Source organism: Elephantulus edwardii, unplaced genomic scaffold (assembly GCF_000299155.1).
Source record: "Elephantulus edwardii isolate Elephantulus edwardi_28Jun2011 unplaced genomic scaffold, EleEdw1.0 scaffold00193, whole genome shotgun sequence".
Lineage (NCBI taxonomy): Eukaryota > Metazoa > Chordata > Mammalia > Macroscelidea > Macroscelididae > Elephantulus > Elephantulus edwardii.
In genome coordinates, this window is record NW_006399943.1 from 634,263 (window position 1) to 655,492 (window position 21,230).

General features: G+C 50.8%; 1 protein-coding gene across 1 annotated transcript in view; it reads right to left on the reverse strand.

The window, feature by feature from the left end:
* The window catches only part of ANKRD60 (ankyrin repeat domain 60), a 55,512-nt gene extending 37,505 nt beyond the window's left edge, over positions 1–18,007 (reverse strand). The window contains exons 1-4 of the mRNA XM_006896917.1: positions 17,719–18,007; positions 11,370–11,500; positions 10,823–10,988; positions 7,631–7,840 (exon numbers count right to left, since the gene is read on the reverse strand). Of these exons, the coding sequence (XP_006896979.1) occupies positions 7,631–7,840; positions 10,823–10,988; positions 11,370–11,500; positions 17,719–18,007 (796 nt within the window). The remainder of the gene's footprint in view (positions 1–7,630; positions 7,841–10,822; positions 10,989–11,369; positions 11,501–17,718) is intronic.
* Positions 18,008–21,230: the final 3,223 nt, after the last annotated feature.

Consider the following 21,230-nt stretch of genomic DNA (forward strand, 5'->3'; position numbering starts at 1 on the left):
AGACAGCCAGCATATATGCTCCCCCCCTTCCCTTTTCCATATTGGATTATTTTTTAATAGCAGGAAGACACTGGGTGTTAATAACCTGGGTGCACGCAGCTGCCCCTCCAGAACCTCCACGCTGGGGTTGGCAGTGCCCCTTTGACACCACTTGTCATACTCAAGTCAGTAGCTGCGATCATATATTGCAGTCTGTCTCCTTTCCTCCTGGATAAGGTTTTCTTATCTTTTTCTTTTTATTTCTTTGGAACAACTTGCTGATTTTCACTCACATGGCTGTCTCAGCCTTCACACCATCGCCAGGTGTTTTTAATCACCTGTCTGTGCTGGTGGGCATTGGGGGTACTTCCGGTGTTGAGGACATAAACAGCTGTCACAGATGTCCCCAGACATGTCTCACCAGGTTCTGTCTCCCAGGGTGGATTGGGGAGGGGGGGCAACTCCTTGTAAACATATGGTCACATCCATCCCTACAGGGACCCTGGGAGGGGTGAGGGGCTGCATCCACGCATTCACGACTCCAGCTGTCCCAGGATTGATCATTTCTCAGGCTACAGGTCACTAAACACCACCGCAGCTGCAGAGTGACCCTGACTGACCACAGGTTCTGTTTCTCTGACCCCCCAGGGTCGAGCCTTGTTGGGGGACAGCTTTCTGAGCCCAGAGGGAGCCAGGGGTGGGGGGCCATCGGGCCCCCCCAGATGTGTCAAGACAGCCCCCTGCCCCAGAAAACACACCATGTGAGCCCCGTGCCCCATCCAGACAATGTGACAGACTCACAGACACTGGGGGCGATAGTGGGGACAGAGTTTTGCCGCAGCATGGCCTGCAGCATCCCTGACATTTTCCGGGAACACAAACAGTGGCGTTCGTCTAAATGTTAATGGCTGTCTGTGCCCTCTGCTGGCAGCTTCCGCCGCGCCACTGCGGAGGCTGAGCTGAGTGCCTGGAATTTTCCTCTGCGCAGATTTTTTTCCTGTTGTTGTTGTTGTTGGGTGGGTTTTCCTCCCCCCTCCCTTTTCTCTCCCTCCTCCAAGCCTCTCTCTCTCCCCTTCCTCTCCCTCCTCTCTCTCCCTCTCTCAAATTTCTCTTCCTCTTCTTTCTCTCTCCCTCCTTCCTCTCCCTCCTCTTTCTGTCTCTCTCTCTCTCTCAAATTTCTCTCTCTCTCCTTTCCCTCTGTCTTTCTCTCTTCTCTCCCTCTCCCTTCTCTATCTCTCTGACTTTCTCTTCCTCTCAATTTCTCTCTCCTCTCTCCCTCCTTCTTTCCCTCCCTCTTTCTTCCTTTCCTCTCTTTCTCCATCTCTCTCTTCTTCCCCTTCCCTCTCTCTCCCTTCTCAGTTTCTCTCCCTCTCTCTCGCCCCCCCTCCCTTCTTGTCTCTCTCTGACTCTTTCTCTCCCTCTCAATTTCTCTCCTCCCCCTCTCCCTCCCTCCCTCTCCTTCTCTTCCTTTCCTCTCTCTCTTCTTCCCCCTCCCTCCCTCTCTCTCTCCCTCTCTGACTTTCTCTCCCTCTCAATTTCTCTCCTCCCCCTCTCCCTCCCTCCCTCTCCTTCTCTTCCTTTCCTCTCTCTCTTCTTCCCCCTCCCTCCCTCTCTCTCTCCCTCTCTGACTTTCTCTCCCTCTCAATTTCTCTCTTCTCTCTTTCCCTCCCTCTCTCTTCTTCCTCTTTCTTCCCCTCTCTCTTCCTCCCCTCCCTCTTTCTCTCTCCTTCCCTCTCTCTCTTTCCCTTCTCTCTCTCCCCCCCCTTCTCCCTCATCCTCTCTCTCCCCCCTCCCCTTCTCTCTCTTCCCCTCTCTCTCCTTTTCTCTCTCTACTACAGGGCCAGCCTTGAGTTTCAAGTTCAAAACAAGTTGCTGAGAAAGCCCTCAGCTTAATACCCTAAGCCAAGTTGCTGGGAAATTTTTTCTCTCCCATGTTGAGAATTACTTTTGGAAGAGGTTCTTACTCCATGAGGTTGCCTGAAAATGGATAGGACTTGTTTAAAGCCCAGCTTGGGTATTGACCTCCAGTGGGTAAACATCTTAAGTAAATGAAGTGGTGGTGGCAACAGTGGGGATCCTAACTGCCCTTTGTTCAGCGTCTGCGCCAGTCATCCAAGTCCCTCAACCATGGCCTGATGCAAGGCCCACTACATGTGTGCAATCGGGGAAACTGAGGCTCCGTGGATGGCATGACTTAGCCCAGCCCCACTCACCAGAGGCCTGGAATTCTCAGAGCCCACCACCCCACCTGCTGAGACTCTCCCTGGCGCATAGTGGGGTCACCCCATCTTTGCAGCATGCTTTATATCTGTCCTTCCCTTTCATGTTTCAGCCCGGAGAGGTGGATAGGAACCAGGGGGCAGAAGAGAGAAGTGGGAATCTTAGGGGCGGCAGTTTGTCTCAGAGCCACAGGACAGTAAGGGTTGCTGAAAAAAATAGACTCCTGGCCTGCAAATACACTGAGCACAAGACAATGTTATTAAACCTTAGCAAACACTGCTGTGCAGAGAGCCTGCTGTGTGTATTTGTAGAAGGGAGATTGGTGAGTGTAGGGAGGTCTTTAAATCAACCAACACCCAGCCGAGCCTTTCGTCCTTAGTTAAAAGGACTTCAAGAGATTTGAAAAGCAAGTAACTTTCCATGTTACTTAGTGCAGCGCCCAGTGGCCCCTAAAATCCCCAGAGGTGTGAATCACCCCTCGAAACCTACAGTTTGCATTAACTTCTTTTTCATCAATGTGACACGAACTCCCTGAAAGCATCAGAGGCCACTCATGATAAAGCATGTACACGAGGCAGCTGGTTTTAAAGAGAGACTGAAGCTCGGTCAGAAGAAAAGAGGAGAGGAGGTGGGAGCAGGCTGTGTGTACTTCCTGTTGTTGTTGTTGTCGTGTACCATCAAGTTGAAAAGTTGACTCTCTAGTATGTTTTCAGAGGTAGTCAATCACGGGAGGAGATTGCCTATCCTCCTCCCACAGAGCAGCTGGTCGATTCGAACCCTGTGCTTTTGGGATTGCAGTCCAGCTTCTTTCCATGAGGCCACCAGCGCTCAGTGAACAGCAGCACAAAGCCCTGCCCAGCCCGTGCCATCCTCACAATCTCCACTGTGCTGCAGCCTATCGCTGTGGCCCCTGAGTCGGTCCACCTCATTGAAGGCCTGCCTTTCCCTCACTGAGCCTCTGCTCTCCCAGCGTCACATCCTTGTCCTGGGACTGGCCCCCCGATGACATGCCCAAGCATGTTTGTGCCAGGAGGGCACTAACTTTGGCACTGAGCTTTCTAGCAGCCAAGGGAACACAGAAACCCAGCTGCCAACAAGGCCATCACCATATACATAAAGTGTGTCACCTCTCTATTGAAGGCCTGGTTTTCAGGCTGGGAGAGGGTTTCCTGAGTGACCCAGGAAGAAATATTCCTGAATGTGGAGAAGTTGACCTCGGTGGGGCTGCCTAAAGAGCCCAAGGGAAATGCAATGGCCTTTCACAGAGATGCTGAGTGGAGCGGGGTGTGTGTGTGTGTGTGGTGTGTGTGTGTGTGTGTGTGTGTGTGTGTGGTCGTGCTGGTGATGAGAACTCAGAGAAGGTACCAGATGGTTCTACTTTCATCTCTCCCAAATATCAAGAATTTCATCCTGGTCTTCACCCATGTTTAGCCACTTCCCTGCCAAATGCTTAGATGATAGTAGCAAGTCAACACTCGGTGCCTCCCACCACCCAGACCCCCAACCACCACTAGGACCAAGTACCTCTGTCCTCTGCGGTTATCCTGTCCATAGATAGATAGATAGATGATAGAGATAGATATTTAATGAAAGTTTATAAAGAACTTTGATTTCCATTCCTTCACTGTTGCACATTGCCCTCCCTGTATCCTGTCCATCTTTACCCAAGATACTGGCTTTGAACAGCAGGGGCCTCATTCAAACCAGAGACTCAGTCTCACTGATCCTTCATTTTCTTCATGGCTGGGGGAGGTCCTCTGCCTCGGTGGTTGAGAGGAGGTTGTGGGAGTCAGAGGATGAGATCAGGATCTTATAAACCAGTAGGGGGCCGGCCCCCTACCCAGAGGAGTCGCCAGCGATCCCTTACCATCAAGGTCCATTCTTCCCCATTCAGTGCTTCACCATTCCCGTTGCCTTAGGCCCAGCAGGTGGGCAGCACCGGGCAGAGTTCCAGGGGCCAGACCTGTCTTACCGTCGCCTCCAAAAGATGGAAAAAAGGACAAACTCCAAAGCCAAATACATGTAATATACGTACATAGGGAGTTCTGGTGGCCTAATTGTAAGGAGTTGGGCTGCAAACCTTAAGGCGCACTGTTCAAATCCATCAACTGCTCCACAGGAGAAAGATGGGCCAGCTCCTCCTGTGTCATTTATTATCTCAGAAAATCCTCTGGAAGGTCAGTTACGAGCTGGTTCCAACTCCGTGGTTCATAACAACCTTTATATGTGAGGAGCAATTGCAAATCAATTTTTTCATCCATATAAACATGTTTTATTCAGGGGGGTTTTTATTGTGATGTGAATTGAAGTTTACAAAGCTAATTGGTTTTCCACTCAGTCACTTGTATACACTTGTTTTATTATACATTAGTTACAACACCGAAATGTAAGAACATTCTTCTCCCTTCCTGTGATTCTCCTTTCCACTAATCCTTCTATGTTACCCCTTCCTGCCTTTTGGGCTTTATCCCAAGGTCAATGCTGCTCTTCTGACATTACTGGGGGGTTGTTTTAAGGAGAAAGTGTTACTGATCACACTAGAGGTCTAATTTGCTACATGTTGAGCAACCTGGGCAAGTTTCATTTCAAGTTCGAAGGGTGACAAGGTCACAGTGGCAGGTGTTCCACCTGTCCTTCAGACCAGCACGCCTGTCTTTCTTGTGTTTTTCAGTCTTGTCTCCCACTTCTCCCCCTCCGTCCAGTGCCTTCTACTGTGGTCCCTTTCAGATGTGTCCTCAGTGGCAGCAGGGTCTGATCTAGTTCCTCTGGTCTAGGGGTCACAGATGCGGAGGCTTGTGTGGTTCGTTCTGGACTCACTGTTTGATGCCTCTGTTTGCTCTTCTTTGCTCCAGATGGGGAAAGATCAACAGTGAAGCGGTACCTTCGACAACTGCCTGCGCACATTTAATACCCCAGTTGCTACTCACCAAAGTGGGATGTAGAATTTGGCTTTTCCCACTGCGCTTTAATAAGATGAACTGGTTGCAGGAAAGGGCCAAAATCCGATCCTTGTGAACGGCAGGAGCGCTCAGACAGCCCAACGAGAAAGTGAGCCAGGCATCGCCTCACAGAGGTCCTGATCAGCCCAGATGTCTGGCCAATGTTTAATTGAATTGGGGGCATACGGAGTCAAGCTAACTTTTGGGGACAAGTGTCAGGCAGTTGGCTCTTCTAACCGCATAGACGGCAGAACAAAACTCCTGGCAAGTGTCTGATTTTGAGCAACACCACTTGTTAAGTCACCACAGGGCCCAGTCCCTCCCAGAACACCCCATTAGCTAAATGAATTGGCCCACCTGGTGGACTGGTCGGCTTGGTGGATTGGCCTGCCCGGTGGATTGGCCTGCCCGGTGGATTGACCTGCCTGGTGGGGCCATTTAATATCTGCCTATTGCCTTTGGAGCAGAACTGCCCAAAATGCGACTCACTTTGACATAGGCGACGCCAAGCTATTTCTGCCTCCAAATATTATTTGTGAAACATTTTGCTGAGCTGGTCACGGCCACATCGACTAAGTGTAAAACAACATCAACAACACAGCTCTTGCTCACTGTGCCAGCAGGGAACATGGTCAAAACCTTAAAAGCAAGTACCAGTTATGGGGACCCAACTTGGAAAGAAAGAGGGTGGGAGAGGTCACCACACTCTGGGGCTCCCAACGGTGGTGCGACAGATGAGAGGCCATGGCCATTCCTGGAAGCCCAACAAGCTGTGGGAGGCTTTAGCGACTGGGAGGGCAGGTGATTGATCCAGGATCGATCTAGGATGGGTAGTGGAATATTCCAGGGAGTCTTGGGTTGTGTCTACCATTTGTCCCAGGAGTTAATAGAAAGGCTGATGGTTCGAGCCCATCCAGAGGTGTCTTGCAAGTGAGGCCTGGCACTCTGTTTCTGAAATGGGGCAGTCCTGAGAGGTCTTGGAAGCCAAGTTCAGCTCTGCACACATGAAGTCAGCTCCATGTCCCCCTCCTCAGAGGAAGGAATAAGAGTTTAAGGGGGACAGGCACCTCCCTGAGTGGGCCACACATCTTCCAACCCTTTTATCCCACCTTCTCCAAACATCTAAGACAACATTCAAAAGATGAGAGTTATCCTACAAAAAGCCAGCTTTCTGTAGCAGAAAGAAAAAGGAATCCCTTCGAACGAGGGCAGTGCACCAGTTGGCTTTGGCCATGGCCCTTGATGTCCCGTCTTAAACTCTCACTCAGCTCTCCTCATCATCGATGTGGCTGGCAGGCCCACGTGGCCCTGACCTTGAGATGATACACTATGTCCCCATTGCCATCAGTTGATTCTGACTCTCAGCAGTCCTAGAAGGAAAAACCATCCCAGGGTTTCAAGGCTGCAACCTTTACAGAAGACACGTCTTTCTCCTGAGGAGCCGATGGTGGCTTTGAACCATTGACCATTGTATCAGCAGCACTGTGGTAATGCCAAGATCTTAGAGTCAGATAGACATTGCAGGTACCAAAAAAGAAGGAAGCCACCCAGGTCCTCACAGGAAAGTGAGAAAGATGTCGAAGGGGAGGGGGTCCTCAGGCCAGAGGAGACGGGACAAAAACTGGAAGGGGTCAGCTTGATTGTCTCCTCCGAGAATCTGTATCGTCTCTTTAACCTGTATCCTCCACATCTAACACCAGTCTCTTTTTCCTAACATTTATGCGACAAGCACGGTATTTTCATGTCTAGTAAACCTCAGAAGTCACTGTGTGCACCCACGGAGCGTGCACGGGACATCAATATGAGACAGGCTTGTGTGGTCGGCCAAAAATCTCACAAGCATGTTATTTTTGTGAAAACATAGTCCCGGGCCTCTCTTAGAGAATTGTGTTTGCAGAAGAAAATCCTCCCTGCTCCACCACGTCCCCACCACGGCTTCGCGTCTGCCTCTCCAGTGAGAAGCAGACCCAGTAGCAAAGGCTCCCAGAAACTTCTGGAGAATCGTGAGCCACGGGGAGTTTGGTGCCCTGGGCTGTTCAAACAGAAGGGCGCGGCCTCCTGGTGAGCTCTGTGCGGGAGCAATGGTGCTGTCACATTACTGCCTTTACTCACTCCTCTCACACCTGTGGAAGCATCACCCCAACACAGTCCTGGGTACAACACGCAACAGCCTAGAAAGGAGGGCGGGCTGGTTATGGGTCCCCAGTGACCACAGCCACCCGCTCCACGCCGCCTCCCTGGAGTCCTCAGCAAACAGGGTGGGTCATTTGCATCTAACTCTGATGAACTGCCCTGTTTTCCTGCAATGCTAATGGCCAAGGCCATGGTGCCAGTGACCTTGGAAAAGATCCCCACATCCACGCTGATGTGCGGTCAAGTGTGACCCCGGGGACTACATTTGGAACTTCCTCTTGGAGCCCGATGTAGATGAGGTCCCCCAGAAGGCCTTCCTGGGCCCCCTTCTGTCCTGGCCTTGGCCCTGGGCCCTCGACCTGGCATCCAGTAGGTGAGGAACATCTGGCGCTCAATCAGCCTGTGCTTCAGGCGGTGGGCGATGGTGACAGGGGTCTCCCCCTTGGCGTCCTTGGTGTTAATGGAGGCACCATAGTTGATGAGGAGGTGTATGCAGTCCATGTGGCCCGTGGCTGCCGCTGCGTGCAGGGGTGTCCTGCCCACCGGGGTCTTCCTCAGACAGTTGGCACCTGGAAGGCAAGAACAGGGGCTGAGACAGCGTCGGAGCTGTTTTCCTCTAACTGCAGGGAATACGGCCAGAGGAGATGCAGCAGCCAGCATCTACTCACAGAGAGAGCGCAGAAGGCACGAAGAAACAGGGAAGGAAAATGGGTGGAAATGAGACTCTCGGGGGGGGGGGGGGGAGGCTGCCATTGCCCTGGGGTCTGTCATCAGCCCCATGACCCAGAATGTGCTGAATGACTGAATGCAGAGCTCGTGTGCTCCGTAAATTCTCACTCAAGTCACAAGAACACGTTATTTCAAAGTGAAGAAATAAGGCTCCCTCCAGAATCAAAATCCGAGGGGTAAGAGGGTGTGAAAGGAGTTCCTGAGACCATTAAAAGTGCGTTCCTATCAGAAGGACTCAACATGGAGGGTACACTCAACGTCAGTGGTTCAAATCCACCAGCCCCTCCGAGGGAGACAATGGGCAGTCTTCTCCCGTCAAGGTTTACAGTCTCAAAAGCCGAAGGAGGGTCCCCAAGGTCGGAATCGACTCTTGGCAGTAAGTTGTGAGTTCTGAGCCCTTTAATAGGGTGGGGGCATGACATGGGCACAAGTAAGAGCCACGGTGGAAAGCACTCAACACATAACCACCACCAAGCTCCCCGCGGCTGAAGCCTCAAACATCACATTATAGAGGCAACTTCCCGCGACTGAAGCCTCAAACATCACATTATAGAGGCAACTTCCCGCGACTGAAGCCTCAAACATCACATTATAGAGGCAACTTCTCACCATGAAAAACGAAAAGAAAAACCAGCCAGCCCTGGCTTGGTTGCACAGTGGTTAAGTGTTCAGCTGCTATCAGAAAGATCAGCAGTTCGAACCCACTAGCCTCTCTGTAGGAGAAAGATGGGTTCTGTGAAGAGTTACTGCCTTGGGACCCCTACGGGGAAGTTCCACTCTGTCCCAGAGGGTCACTAAGAGTCACACCGACTGGGAAGCAGTGGGATCCCCTGCTCCTCGGGTGATGGGGGGAGGCTGCCTCACCTTTAACCAGATGCCCCTGAAGTGGACGAAGATTTTCTAAAGTGCTCAGACTGCTCACGCACCCCAGGCACAATTCCCACGCCCCACTCTGGATGCAGACTCTCTATCCACTCCTCCCACGCTCCTGCTCCCTCGTCCGGCAACAGGATCTCTGTACCAACTATCTCTTCACTAGCATCTTGTCCCTTCTCTTTCTCTGTCTGTCTATATCTCTGCGTCTCTCTAGTCAGTGTCTCTGTGTTTCTGCCTCTCTCCCTCTCTTTCTCCCTCTCCCTCCCCCTTTCCTTCTCTCTCTCCAAACACACACACACACACCCCAAGTCTGCTCGGTCTCTTTCTCTCTCTCTCCTCTCCTCCTCTCCCTTCCCCTCCCCTCTCCTGTTCTCTCTCTCTTCTCCCTTGCTACCTTATTTTCTGGTCTAACTCTTCCCCTCTGAATCTCATCCACTTCCTTGGGTCCTTAGTCTCATCCCCCTAGGAGCCTCCCTGATGTCCAGTCACTCCTCAATTCCATCAGAATTCCCTGTCCACCACCGGCTGCGGGCATCTTTGCTGTCACTCACTGGCTGCCCCTCGCCCACCCAGGAGTTGTTTTCATCAGCAGCCCATGGCGCCAGGCCTGGCAGACAGACAGCGCCTGGCAAATGACAGGTGACATTGCTGCCTTGTGGCCAGTCCTCGACGCCTGCTGCAGGTGAACGGGCTAATGACAGGTGTCCGATACGGACTTGTTGAATTGAATAAAAGTCTGGGTAACAGAGACCATGACACAGAAAACAAGGCAATTCAATTAAATCTGCTGACATTTCGTGAGACAGTTGTCATGAGCTGCGGCTGGTGGCTGCGGCAGGAGTTCTAAACAGGCTTTCACCAGGCCCCCGCTCAGGGTTATCTGCTGGGGACACAAAACTTTACAAAGCTGGCAGTAATCTTTTTTCTTTTTTTTCAAATGGGTGCTTCCAACTGCACCACAGCACTGTCAGGGCGAAAGTGACCTTTTATAAGGACTGCTGGGCTGGAGAAGGTGGTATTTCATCTTCCAATAAAGGCGAGCAGAGGTACAAAGAGTAAGAGGAAGCGGGCGTTGAGCAACTTTCGGCCACGGCATGTGACAGTCCCCTCAAATCACGGCACCATCCTCCTCCCCTCACCCTTCTTCCAAGACTTTCCCCACCTTGGTTGGCGAGGTCAAGGCCACACACCAGAGGGAAAGAATGAGGTCCAACCAAGAAGTGTGTTCATCTGGAAGACCAGTCAGGGCCAGGCCCTCCGGATTCCCACCAGAGATCAATACCATGACATGCCGCATTCCTTCACGCAGACGAGCAAAGAGATGGGCAGTACGTGACCACGGCGGTTGTTTTCAGACAGCCTGGGCCTCAATGAGCATCTTCCCACCCAAAACAACAGCCCAGCATCAAAGGAGGACGAAGGGCATTCCTACAGAGACTCTTAGGCCGAGCTCTGCATCTGGAGACAACACTGGTGTACGTTAACAGAGAAGCTACCTCTGAGGGGCAGAGACGTGAAGAGAAGGTCTGGAGCGGATGTCTCCAGAGGAAAATAATTACATGTTTAGAGAAGGGAGACCGGCCAGTGCACCAGCCACCAACAGGGCAATGCCAGTCTGGGGCAGTTACCTGGTGGACCATCACAGGACCTCAGCTCTATTTGGGGCTGGAAATGATGCTGGAAATATTGGCATATTCTCAGCAGTGGACCAAAAAGATCCAAGACATCATTCTGACTGCTCCTTGTAGCTTAATATCCTAAAATTCCCACTGCCCTGGGACAGAAAGAATCTCAATGAGATCTGGCCCGAGAGAAGTGCTTGCACCAGGAGCTCTGGCTTGAGACCATGACTGATGACTGGCCAGAGGAGAAAACCACGCCCCTCTCCCTACTGCCCCCAACTAACTCCACACTCTCGAATATGCTAAGTTGTTGATGACAATTACCATGTTCCAGAAGGAATTTCACAGCATCCGCGTGGCCTCTGTGAGAAGTAACGTAGAGCGCCACAAAGGCTCTCTGGGAAGTCCATTTGCTCCACGCCACACCCTCTAAACGCTCTGAATTTGCAGTGCGGTAGAAAGAATCTTCAGTGATACCTAGGGATGGTAACTGGGCAAGAGAGGTGGACCCCCACACAGTCAGACCGGCGTCTCCTCAACGTCTGGTGAGGTGGCTCCTTGGGCCTTCTTCGAGGAAGGCTTCTTGGCATACCAAACGGGGGCCCCATCGTAGGAACGAGTGAAAGCCCTAATTGGAAAGTTGATAGAGTGTCCCCTTGGGCTCTATCAGAGTCAAGCCGTGAAAATGCAGACTGAATGGACCCTCTCGGTCCAGTATCTGCCAACTATGACACCAGGCCTGTTATCTCCCCCCTCCTCCGGGACATGTTTGCTCAGATCTTCACGTGAAAGACCAAGCAAAGCTTCTCTCACACACACGTGCACAAACAAGTGACTTAGCCTCAGACTCATTTAAGAAACATGAAGACACCTTACTGGGGTCTCCTTCCACAGATGCCAAAACCAGATCCGTCCATCCGTCGTAGTGCCAGACACACAGTGAGATGATTCCACCGGGGACAACGTCGTGGAACTTTAACGTGGCGTCATCCATCAAAATTCCTACGGGGAAGAATTTTTTCCTTTTTTTAAAAAAGTAGACATTAAACTATTACACTGGTTAAGAGATGATTTGTCCTTGGAAACTGCAAAGATCCTTTTAGAATCATGAACACCAATTCCATTTGATGAGTTTTCTCAAGTACGCTAGTTGTTGTTAATGCTTTTGAGACAATTAACTTGGCTAAGCTCAAATATAAGCTGAGCTCCCACCTCCCCCTGTGAAACGCCAATGGCAATGATTTCTGAAATCCTGTAGTTCTAAATTCACCTATTGTGAAAAATTACATGAGCCAGTAAAATCCTTTTATGAGGCAAAAGCCTCAAAGAACTACTTAAACTTGAAATAACCATACATTACAGGTACAACACGTTATGTAAGTTATCCATGTTGAAGGAAAGCATTCACTCTGGGTAAGGTTGTTACTAGCTGACTGAAAGGAGAGTAATGACAGATACGAGTTATTTCCTTCAAATCACAGCATATGGTGGGCTTCTCCACCTTTCCTAACATTGACATTGCTGACATTTGGAAACAGGCAATTTTTTTTGTTGATTGGGCTGCCCTGTCCACTGTGGGGTATCCAACCACATCTTGGTCTCCGCTCACTAGATTCCAGTGCACTCCTTCCCCAGCCACCACTACCAGGCAAGTCCAGACATTAGCGGAGCCATCCAGTTGAGCATCTGTGGCTCCGTTAAGAAGATGCTGTTGACTTTCACCTTCATTTGAACTTGGGGTGCTCCAATTCCTTTGTCTAAGGCATGAAAGGAAATCTTTACTTGGATCTATAATGGGTCTGCTTACATCTTCAAACACCCAGGATACGTGGAAGGGGATTGCGAAACACTTCAAGAAAGTCAAGTCGTGTTGGATTTCCCTTGTTAAATAGACGCAGACATACGTGTCCTTACGTGGTCACTTATCATCCTGATTACAAAGAAAAAGATAGCGGAAGGGATTTTCATAACAATTCTGTTAGGTTAAGGTTTCAGCTTTGCCCAAGTTGAACGATCCCAAATTGATGGAATTCCTGCATTTCCTGTTTTCAAGATAGAATGACGACTTTATGCCAAGCATGTTGGTAACTGTGTTAATTACTTTAATACTTGTTTTAGGTACTTTGGTGCTTCCTACTAAGTGTTTTGCCTGAATTCTTGAATCTTCGTGACAGCCCTGTGAGACAGCTGACCACGGCTCCCATAGCTAAGAAGTGGTCCTCACAGCCAGTGAGCTGGGCTTGCACCTGGACAGACCTCCTTTTAGCCAGCTTTCTCTTCTCACTCAGCTCTCAGCCCCAGTGGGTTACCAGAGCTCAGAAGGTAAATGTAGGGAAGAAAAACCTCCATTGAGTTGGAACCTACTTAAAGCTGAGCCTCTGTTGGATTTCTGCGACTGTAAATAAATCTCTCAAATGTAGACAGAGAATGTCCAAAACTCACTGCCATTGGGTCAATTCCAATGCATACCCGCCATACTGGACAGAGCTGCCCCACAGGACGTCTGAGGCCGCTATGGGCACGGACTGCCATAAGCAACTAGGGAGGAGGTGGTGGGTTTGTTTTTGGTTTTTTTTTTTCTTGTTTGTTTTTTTTTAAATTTTTTCTATAATTATATTTTATTAATTTTCATAAACATTTACAGAGATTTTGGGCTTCCACTCATTCATTGTTGCACTATTCTCTCTACCCTCCTCCCAGTTTGTTCTTGTCCAAATGCCACAGTGCTTGTCAAAGCCAGTTCTGATTAATCTTCTTTGTCAGTGTATCCTTTGCCATTCCCTATCACTCCTCCCTGAGAGAGACTTCACCCTGAGTCATAAGGAAAAGGGGACGGCGTATTCTCTTAGCTACTTCCTGCTGAAAAGGGACGCTGTGGGTTTCACGGTGAAGATCTTCTCTCACTACTCTAAAGGGCCCCTTTGGCAGTAGGAAACACATAGACTATTATGGAGATTGATTTTGGAATTCAGATGCACTCTTATTGATTGTGCTTGGCCGTACATGTTCATATCCTTCAAGATGTATCATGGGGGTGTTGCAACCTAGAAGACACAAATTTGACTAACAAGTTATAAGTACATGAGTCCAAAAATTATGGAAAAGTAAAAGAAAAGATTCTTTCATTGTTTTACAAACACTCCCCCAGGTCCCCTCCACCATGCAGCCCTCGCTCTAGTCTCCTGTGATGACAGAAATACCCAGTTACATCTCTCTTTTAGACGGTTCTCTCCCTCCTCTGTTTCAGTGCAGTACACATTATTGAACCCATCTTACTCAGTCTCTCCCCAACCCCAAGGACAGTCCCATTCTACAACAGTGGCATCATGTAATATTTGTCCTTTTGTGACTGGGATATTTCACTCAGCATAATGTTCTCCAGAGTCAACCATTTTGAATAATATTGCATGAGGTGGTGGGTTTGAACCGCCAACCTTTCAATTGTCAAGTGCTTAACCACGGTGTTGCCGGGGCTCCTTAGACAGGGAATACTCCTTAGCAAATCATCTCTTGAGGGTCCTGTCTGTGGTCCTGAGATGAAGGACAACCAGAAGTTAGTGTGGGAAGACACTCTCACTCCATGATCACTCCAAACACTGAGGAAAGCTCCACATCATCACGAAGCAGCAGGGTTAACCACACACCCCGATGGGCTCTGCAGAACCGGTACCCACTCTCTCTCCATCACTCAGGCAGCCTCTGCCTCCGGCTTTAACAAGTACTAATTACCACCAGCTAAATAAACCACCCGCGAGGACAATGAGGTGGACGTTGACCCTGCGGAGGAGCAGGCTCACCACTTTTAGATTTGTGGTTCTGGGTTACGCACTCATGATCTCATTTGGTTCTTCCAACCACCTACAGGGGAGGGAGTGGTGGAAGCTGGCTGGCCCCTTACAGACAGCAGCCCACATTTCTCCAAAGAGCTGGCCAGCACCTTTGTCCGTGGAATGGCCACCAACAGGAAGGGTCAAATTTCCCAGTGCCTAAGTGCTTGCTGCGTGCTGGGGCTGCGACCTCAGCATGAAGTCACCTCATCTCCCTTCACTCCCTCTCTAGTTCTCCTGAATTTATAGCTCTGCACAGCTCATCCCCGTAAATTAACCAACAGGGGGGGTGTCAGACATTTGCAGCATCGTTTTCAGATTACTTGGGTCCTGATACTCTTACCAAGTCCTCCAATAATTCATTTCATTCTTAGCATTGTTTATGGACAAACAGACAGACGTCCCTCAGCAAACAAAGCCTCAAAGATGCCAAAGATGCATCTCTCAAAGCCTTAGATAGAAAAGCAAACATCTTGGTAAAAATACTCTGTCCGTTTCAAGGAGAGCAAGAGGTGGCCTCCACCTTACGTCTCTGCGTTTCCTACGTGATTCTTGCCTCTGGGGGAAATGAGGACAAAGGGGCCCTTCTGCAAAGGGTGCTTCTCCAGAGCGGGAGACTAAGCCCCACACAGCGGTCTGGGAGAGAGCTGGGTGTGGAGACAGGCTGTCTCCATCCTCCCTGCCCTGCAGTACCACTGCAGTCTGCAATATCACTGTTCATATTCTCTGTGCAGCAGCCCAGAGACATTTTTTTTTAATTTTCCATATCCTCGTTTTCTTGAAGTATTTTGTGTTGATTTCAACATGGTGGGGAGATGGTGGAACCTGGTGGGGAGATGGTGGAACCCAGGGGCTCTGAGCCTGTTCTCATATCCTAAACATTGTAGAGATTGGGGACAGGGACTGCCATCGGCCGGATGGAAGGAGAGAAGGGTTCTAAGGTCCTGAACCTCAGTGGGCAGATATCACGTGGGGTTTGTCTGGATAGAGAGATCTGGGGGTCCTGAAATAGCCACAGGAGTACAGGGTGCTGAGTTCTGATTTGAGCTGGGCTGGCTTTTGAGCTCCTTGATGTAGACAAGGACACAGCTGGGGACTCTGGGCGCTGATACCAACTGGATTCACGCCAACATTTGAGGATCAGATGTGGATAGAGTTTGCTGTGAGATTTGGGGTGCTGATGAGGGCAGAATTTGCTCCGGACTTGGGGTTCTCATAAAGGCAAGGTTTGCTTTGGGTTTGGGGGTAATGATGTGGGAAGGATTTGCTCTGGGATTTGGAGCCCTTTCGTGGGACAGCTTGTCCAGGGATGTGGGGTTCTGAAGCAGATTCAATCTGGCCATTGGAGGGCAAGAATAGGCTAAGTCTGCCTGTCTCCCAGGAACCTGGGGGTCCTAATAGCAATAGGATTCTCTGAGATTTGGAATTCTGATCTAGGGAGGCTGGTATTTGAGATTCCAATGTGGGAATTTGGGTTCCAAATATGAGCAGTTTACTTTGAGTCTGGGGGTGCCAAATGAGGCAAGGTTACTTCTGAACTTTGGTTTCCTATCATGGGAATTGTTGGCCCTAACTCTGGTGGGCTGATATAGACAGGGCTTGGGTGAGGATATGGGGTTCAGGCCTGGGTTGGTTCACATGTAATGGGGTCTGGATGATGGCAGGGTTTACCTAGGAAGCCGCTATGCTTTGGGGTTGGGGTTCTGGTATGGTTATGAGCTTGGGACACCAGCTTTCAGATGTGGAAGAGTTCACATTGGGTTTGGGGGTCTAGACGTGTGGGTTTGGGGTTCTGGATGTGGGCTAGGTCCATTTTGGATGCTGGCATTCATAAACGGATGGAGTTAGCAGGTGAGATTCTGGTGCCCAAATAATTTGGAGACTGGGGCTCAGGATTAATCACAACTGCCCTGGAATTTTGAGTCTAGATTCAACTCTGGCGTTTAGGTTTTAGCCAAGGGTAGCTTGGAATTTGAGGTTCTGAAATGAACAAAGTTTACTTAGAGTGGACTCTGATGCCCTCACTTGGACCCGTGTGCTGGAAGGGCTAGGGTTCTAGTATCTATTTGGTTAGCCTGAAGGTTTGGGGTTCATATTTCCCCAGATCTGTTCTTTGTTTAGATAGGGCAGTAATTAAATACTGGGGTCCTTATATGAGCAAGTTTGCTGAAGGATTCAGGGTTCAGAGGGAGTCTTGGTCAGTTTGGAGACCTGGGGTTTGGTCTGGGGCAGGGATATTGTAGGTTTACAGTTTCAAGATGGAGTTTGTCTCAGTCTGTTATCCTTGTGTGGACAAAGATGGAGTAGGCATTGGCATTCAGAGGGAGGCATGGTCATTAGGAGATTTGGGGTTCCAAATGGGGTAAATGTGTGGGGTGCGGGGGTCGTAAAAGGCAAGGTTTATCTTGGCTTTGTCATCCTTCCATGGACAACAGTGGTGGAGGAGATGGGATTCAGAGGGAGTTATTATGGTCAGGCTTCAGTCTGGGTAGGTGTGCTGTGGCATGGACTGGGGGTCCTGAGGTGGACACAGTTGGTCTTGGCATCCTTGTGTGGACAAAGATAGTGGAGGATCTGGAGTTCAGAGAAAGTCGTGGTCAGCTAGGAGATTTGGAGTTCCATTTGAGGCTGGGTTGGAGGTCCTGAGGCCAGCAGTTTGTTTTAGGTTTGGTGTCCTTGTGTGGACAAAGGTGGTAGAGAATTTGAGGTTCAAAAAGATCCATGGTCACATTAGAGATTTGGGATTCAGGAGTTGGGGGTCCTGAGGTGGGCAGAGTTTGTTTCAGATTTTATTGTCCTTGTTCAAAGGAGTTGTGGTCAGCTAAACTAGGGGTTCTGTGTGGGGACACGTGTGCTCTGAGTCTGTGGTCCTGGGGTGGGCAGGCCTGGCCCCGGTTTTGGCATTCTTGTGTGGATAAAGGTGCTAGAGGGTTTGGGGCATACTGTGTTTATCTGGGGCTTTGGGGTTATCTTTTGAGTTTGAAATTCTAGTGGACAAGTTTGTCCTGGGCTTCCAGGTCTGGCTAAGGATAGGCTGTATTCCTGGCTTTGCAGTTCAATGCGAACATGGGGTTGAAGACTTGGGGTTCCCAAGGAAGACATTGGGCTTGGGGTCTGGGGTTCAGGGGACTCTGTCCCAGGTGTATTTGCAGGGGGAGAAATGGCTCTGATGGACAGATGGCCTTGAGATCAGGGTCTGCCTTGAGATTTGAGGTCTAAAGGGTACAAGGGACCCGGGTGGATGGGGCCCTGGGCTTGTGCATTTGTTTGGAGAACTGAGTCCTGACCAAAAGGACTTAGGGGTGCTCCAGAAGCAGGCTTCCTCTTGGGACTTGGGGCTGAGACCAGGGCTGCCGCTCTGGGTGGGAGGAGGGATGGCAGGGCAGGGGTCACCTTGGTCCAGGTACTGGAGCCGCTGCAGGTTGAAGGGGATGCCAGCCACGAGGTCCAGCTCCTCTTTGAGCTCGCGCACCGTCATGTCACTGCGGCAGTTGGTCACGTGGAAGAGCTCCCCAGTTTCCTCCAGCCGCACCCGCAGGGCGAAGGCATCAGAGGCTGAGTTGGGGGATAGGCTCCTGGGGGCGCCAGGGCCTCGAGCCACTCGGAGCTCGGAGGGGGCGCGCCGGGTCCCTTGCTGGGCCTCCCGCGCCCCGGATCCCGTGCCCTGGCCGGCTCGCCGCATGGGCCGGGCTGGCGTGTCCTGGGGTGATGGGCGCGCGTCACTGCGCCCCGCCCAGTGACCCGACCTCGGCCCAGCCCCCAGCCCCGTACCCACCCTGTCTGCCCTGTGGACAGACGGGGGCCAGCACTCAAGGACAGCAGTCCCTTAGCATCCCGGTCAACTGGTCCCGCTGACCCTGCCAGGCCTCCAGGCGCAGCCCCACGGGGACTTGGGGTGGGTGCCTGGACAGTGGCAGAGGGCATGGGTGCGTCACAAAGCCACAGGCAGATTTACTGGGACATACACAGTGGCCTGAAGTCCTCTCCGAGGACCCGCGGTGCCCGGCACAGGCCCAGCGCGCAGCATCCCCAAGTCCGCTCCCCCAGCCTTCTGGCAGCTTCCACACCACAGCCCAGGCCAGAGCCGGGAAGGCACCGCTGACCGGCAGCTGCTGCAGACCGAAGGCCACCCTCACCGGCCTGCCTCGAAATCACCGCCGCACGCGTTCTCTACAGGGAACTGGAAAGCAGGGCCTCTAACTGTGCTTAAAAATCGTTATTTTAGCGTCAATAAAAGAACCAACCTGGCGGAAAGAGGCCCCTCACCCCAGCAGCACTGGGCAGCGGACCGCCCTCCCCTGCGGGCAGGAGAAAGCCTCCCTGACAAGGTGGAAACCTCCGCCCAAGTCCACCCACCCCGTTTGAAATGTTCTGGTACCCTGAGAGCCACAAGGGTGTTGATAACCAAGGGGAAAGGACATTCGGGGAAAGGTTGCCTCCGCCCAAATAAGACTTTCTGGGTGTGAGAATCCCATCTGGCCTAGTGTGAGTTCAAGCAAACAGCATGAGGTCAAGCAGCAAACATAAAAACCCGGGGACCTCGGAGTGACTGGCTGGTGACTCCACAGGACCAAGAAACTGGGGACCAGGGGGTATAAACAGGATGAAGGGTCGGGGCCCACAGCCATCTTTGAAGAAGAATCACCCCAAAAAAGGCATGTATTGGAAGCTTTTTAAAAGGATTTGTTGCCAATGCATTTGAATAATTATATGCAAACCAATACAATTTTTTTAAAAAGGGTTTGCAGAAAAATTACATTAGAAAGAAAAAAAAAATCTTTACATCAGAGGCATTAGCCCTAGTCACAGAAAAGGGGGAACGCACCAGCTAGATTTTGGGGTTATTTACTGAAGTGTCCTCCCTGCGAGTCTGCCCACCTGAGGACAACTCATCCCTGTCTCCCCTTAATGGAAAATTAAGCTCTGTACACAGAACTGTCCACTTGACTCATTACTACCTGCTTCTACGTCAACAGATTGGAACATGACAATCTCAATTTCTAGGCAGTAAGAAAAATTATTATTGCTTGTTAAGAAGCAAAACAATATCCCTATCTTTTTAGGCAAGTGCTGAAGACCAGATGGAATTATCCCCCCGTTTTTCTCTTTTAATAGGTAACAACGTGGCCCGAATGTACCCCTAGTTGGACACGAAAATCCTAACACATTAGCCTTGTTTTCCTTGGCACACTACAGAGTTCTTTTTAAGGAATCAGCTCAATGGAATTTGGAGGTGGTGATGGGAGAAATAACATCCTGTTTGCTGGGAATTTCAATATATAGCTTGAGAAAGATTGAGAAAACATAAATAAAGACAGAGGGAGGAAAAGGTAAGCAGCTTTCACGACCTTAGGGGTCAACAGCTGATGCTCAAATGGAGACCCCTCCTCCCCCAGCCTACGGACAGGAACCGCGCATGCCCAGATGAAGACCTTAACCAGGGCGCATTCCCATGAGCGGATGCAGACTTGCGTCCCCTGAAGTTTGGGGGAAAGCAGGTTTGAGCCCTAGGGCGGTACTCAGTCTACATTTCAAAAGCCTTAAATTCAGATTCTCTGTATGGTAACCTTATCTGAACCCCAATACTACTGGTGTTTGTGGAACACTGATGTGGACTGAAAATGGGGGGCTTCTTTAAACGCACCAGGGTCCCTCCTCCCTCAAGGTCCCCATGAGAGGGAGAACCTTCTGGTGCTAAGCCTCTCGCAAGAGCCAGACAGATTCTAGGTCCTGTCCATGCACAGAGCAGGGAGGGCGGGTGATGACCACACACACCGAATGTTCTAGACTTTTTCTCCCCCTCCAAATAGTCCATTTTTCAAAGTAAACACACGGAGTTCTATCTGCAGTGACTCCAAGTGGGGGATAAATTTCAGGATGTCTGTCTTCTGGTCAGTGACAGGAGGCTGACGGTACATGGAGAGATTCTCTTCCGTAGAGCATTTCCATTACAGAGAGCACTGTGGGCACACGTCACAGGGCGGCCAAGCCTGTCATCCTTTACTGGGGGGAGGACTTTAAATAAAGAGCATGGGCTGCTGGGAGCACTAGTTAAGGGATGCCCGTGAGCCAAGGCCCCCACTGAACTGTCCACCATCCCCAGCCTGCTTCTCAGCTCCTGGGAGGGGAAGCACAGAGCTGGCCGGCATCCTGTGCACGGGAGGGACGGGGTGGCATGAGCTGGAGTTAAGAAAGCTGAACCACTGGCCCACTGCCCACGGTGTGATGCCGTCCTCTGCCCCTCTCGTCACAAGCAGTCTTGTGTCCAGTTCCAGAAGGACCGACAGCCAGTGGTCAGGGCCGTAACTGGGCGTTCCCAACTCCGTGGTGTCTCTGAGATTCCGCTGCTTGGGCTCCAAGGTGGCAAAGGAGGTGACATCTTGGTCCTGGTCCAACTGCAGTGCTAGGCCAGTCAAAGGCACCACTTCAAGATGAGGGTGGCCAGCACTTCTGAAGTAGGCTGTGGACAGAGGGGCACAGAGAGGGGCGCGTGAGGCTCGCGGGCCACCACGGAGCTCGAGGTGTGCTCGAGGTGTGCAGCTCGTGTCTCTGCCTAAATCCTCTAGATGACAGTGTCTTTCATGAAAGAGTTGTCCTTGGGGGCTGCAGAGAGCAGGGCTCACAGCGACCTTACGAACAACAGAGCCGAGCCGCGGCCTATGCTGCTTCCCCCTCACCGTCTGACACACCTGAGCCCCCTGCTGCAGTCACTGTGTAAGCCCCTCACATTGAGGGGCTCCTCTCCTTTGCTGACCCTCTAGAGTACTCAATTTTAAGGGAGGATTCCCAAGAACATCTATTTGTTAAGAGTCCAGGAAGTATAAGCACTCACATTCTTTTCTCTCCCCTCCACTACGTAAGTAGTAGTGGTGGTGGTGGTGGTGATGGTGGTGGTGGTGATGGTG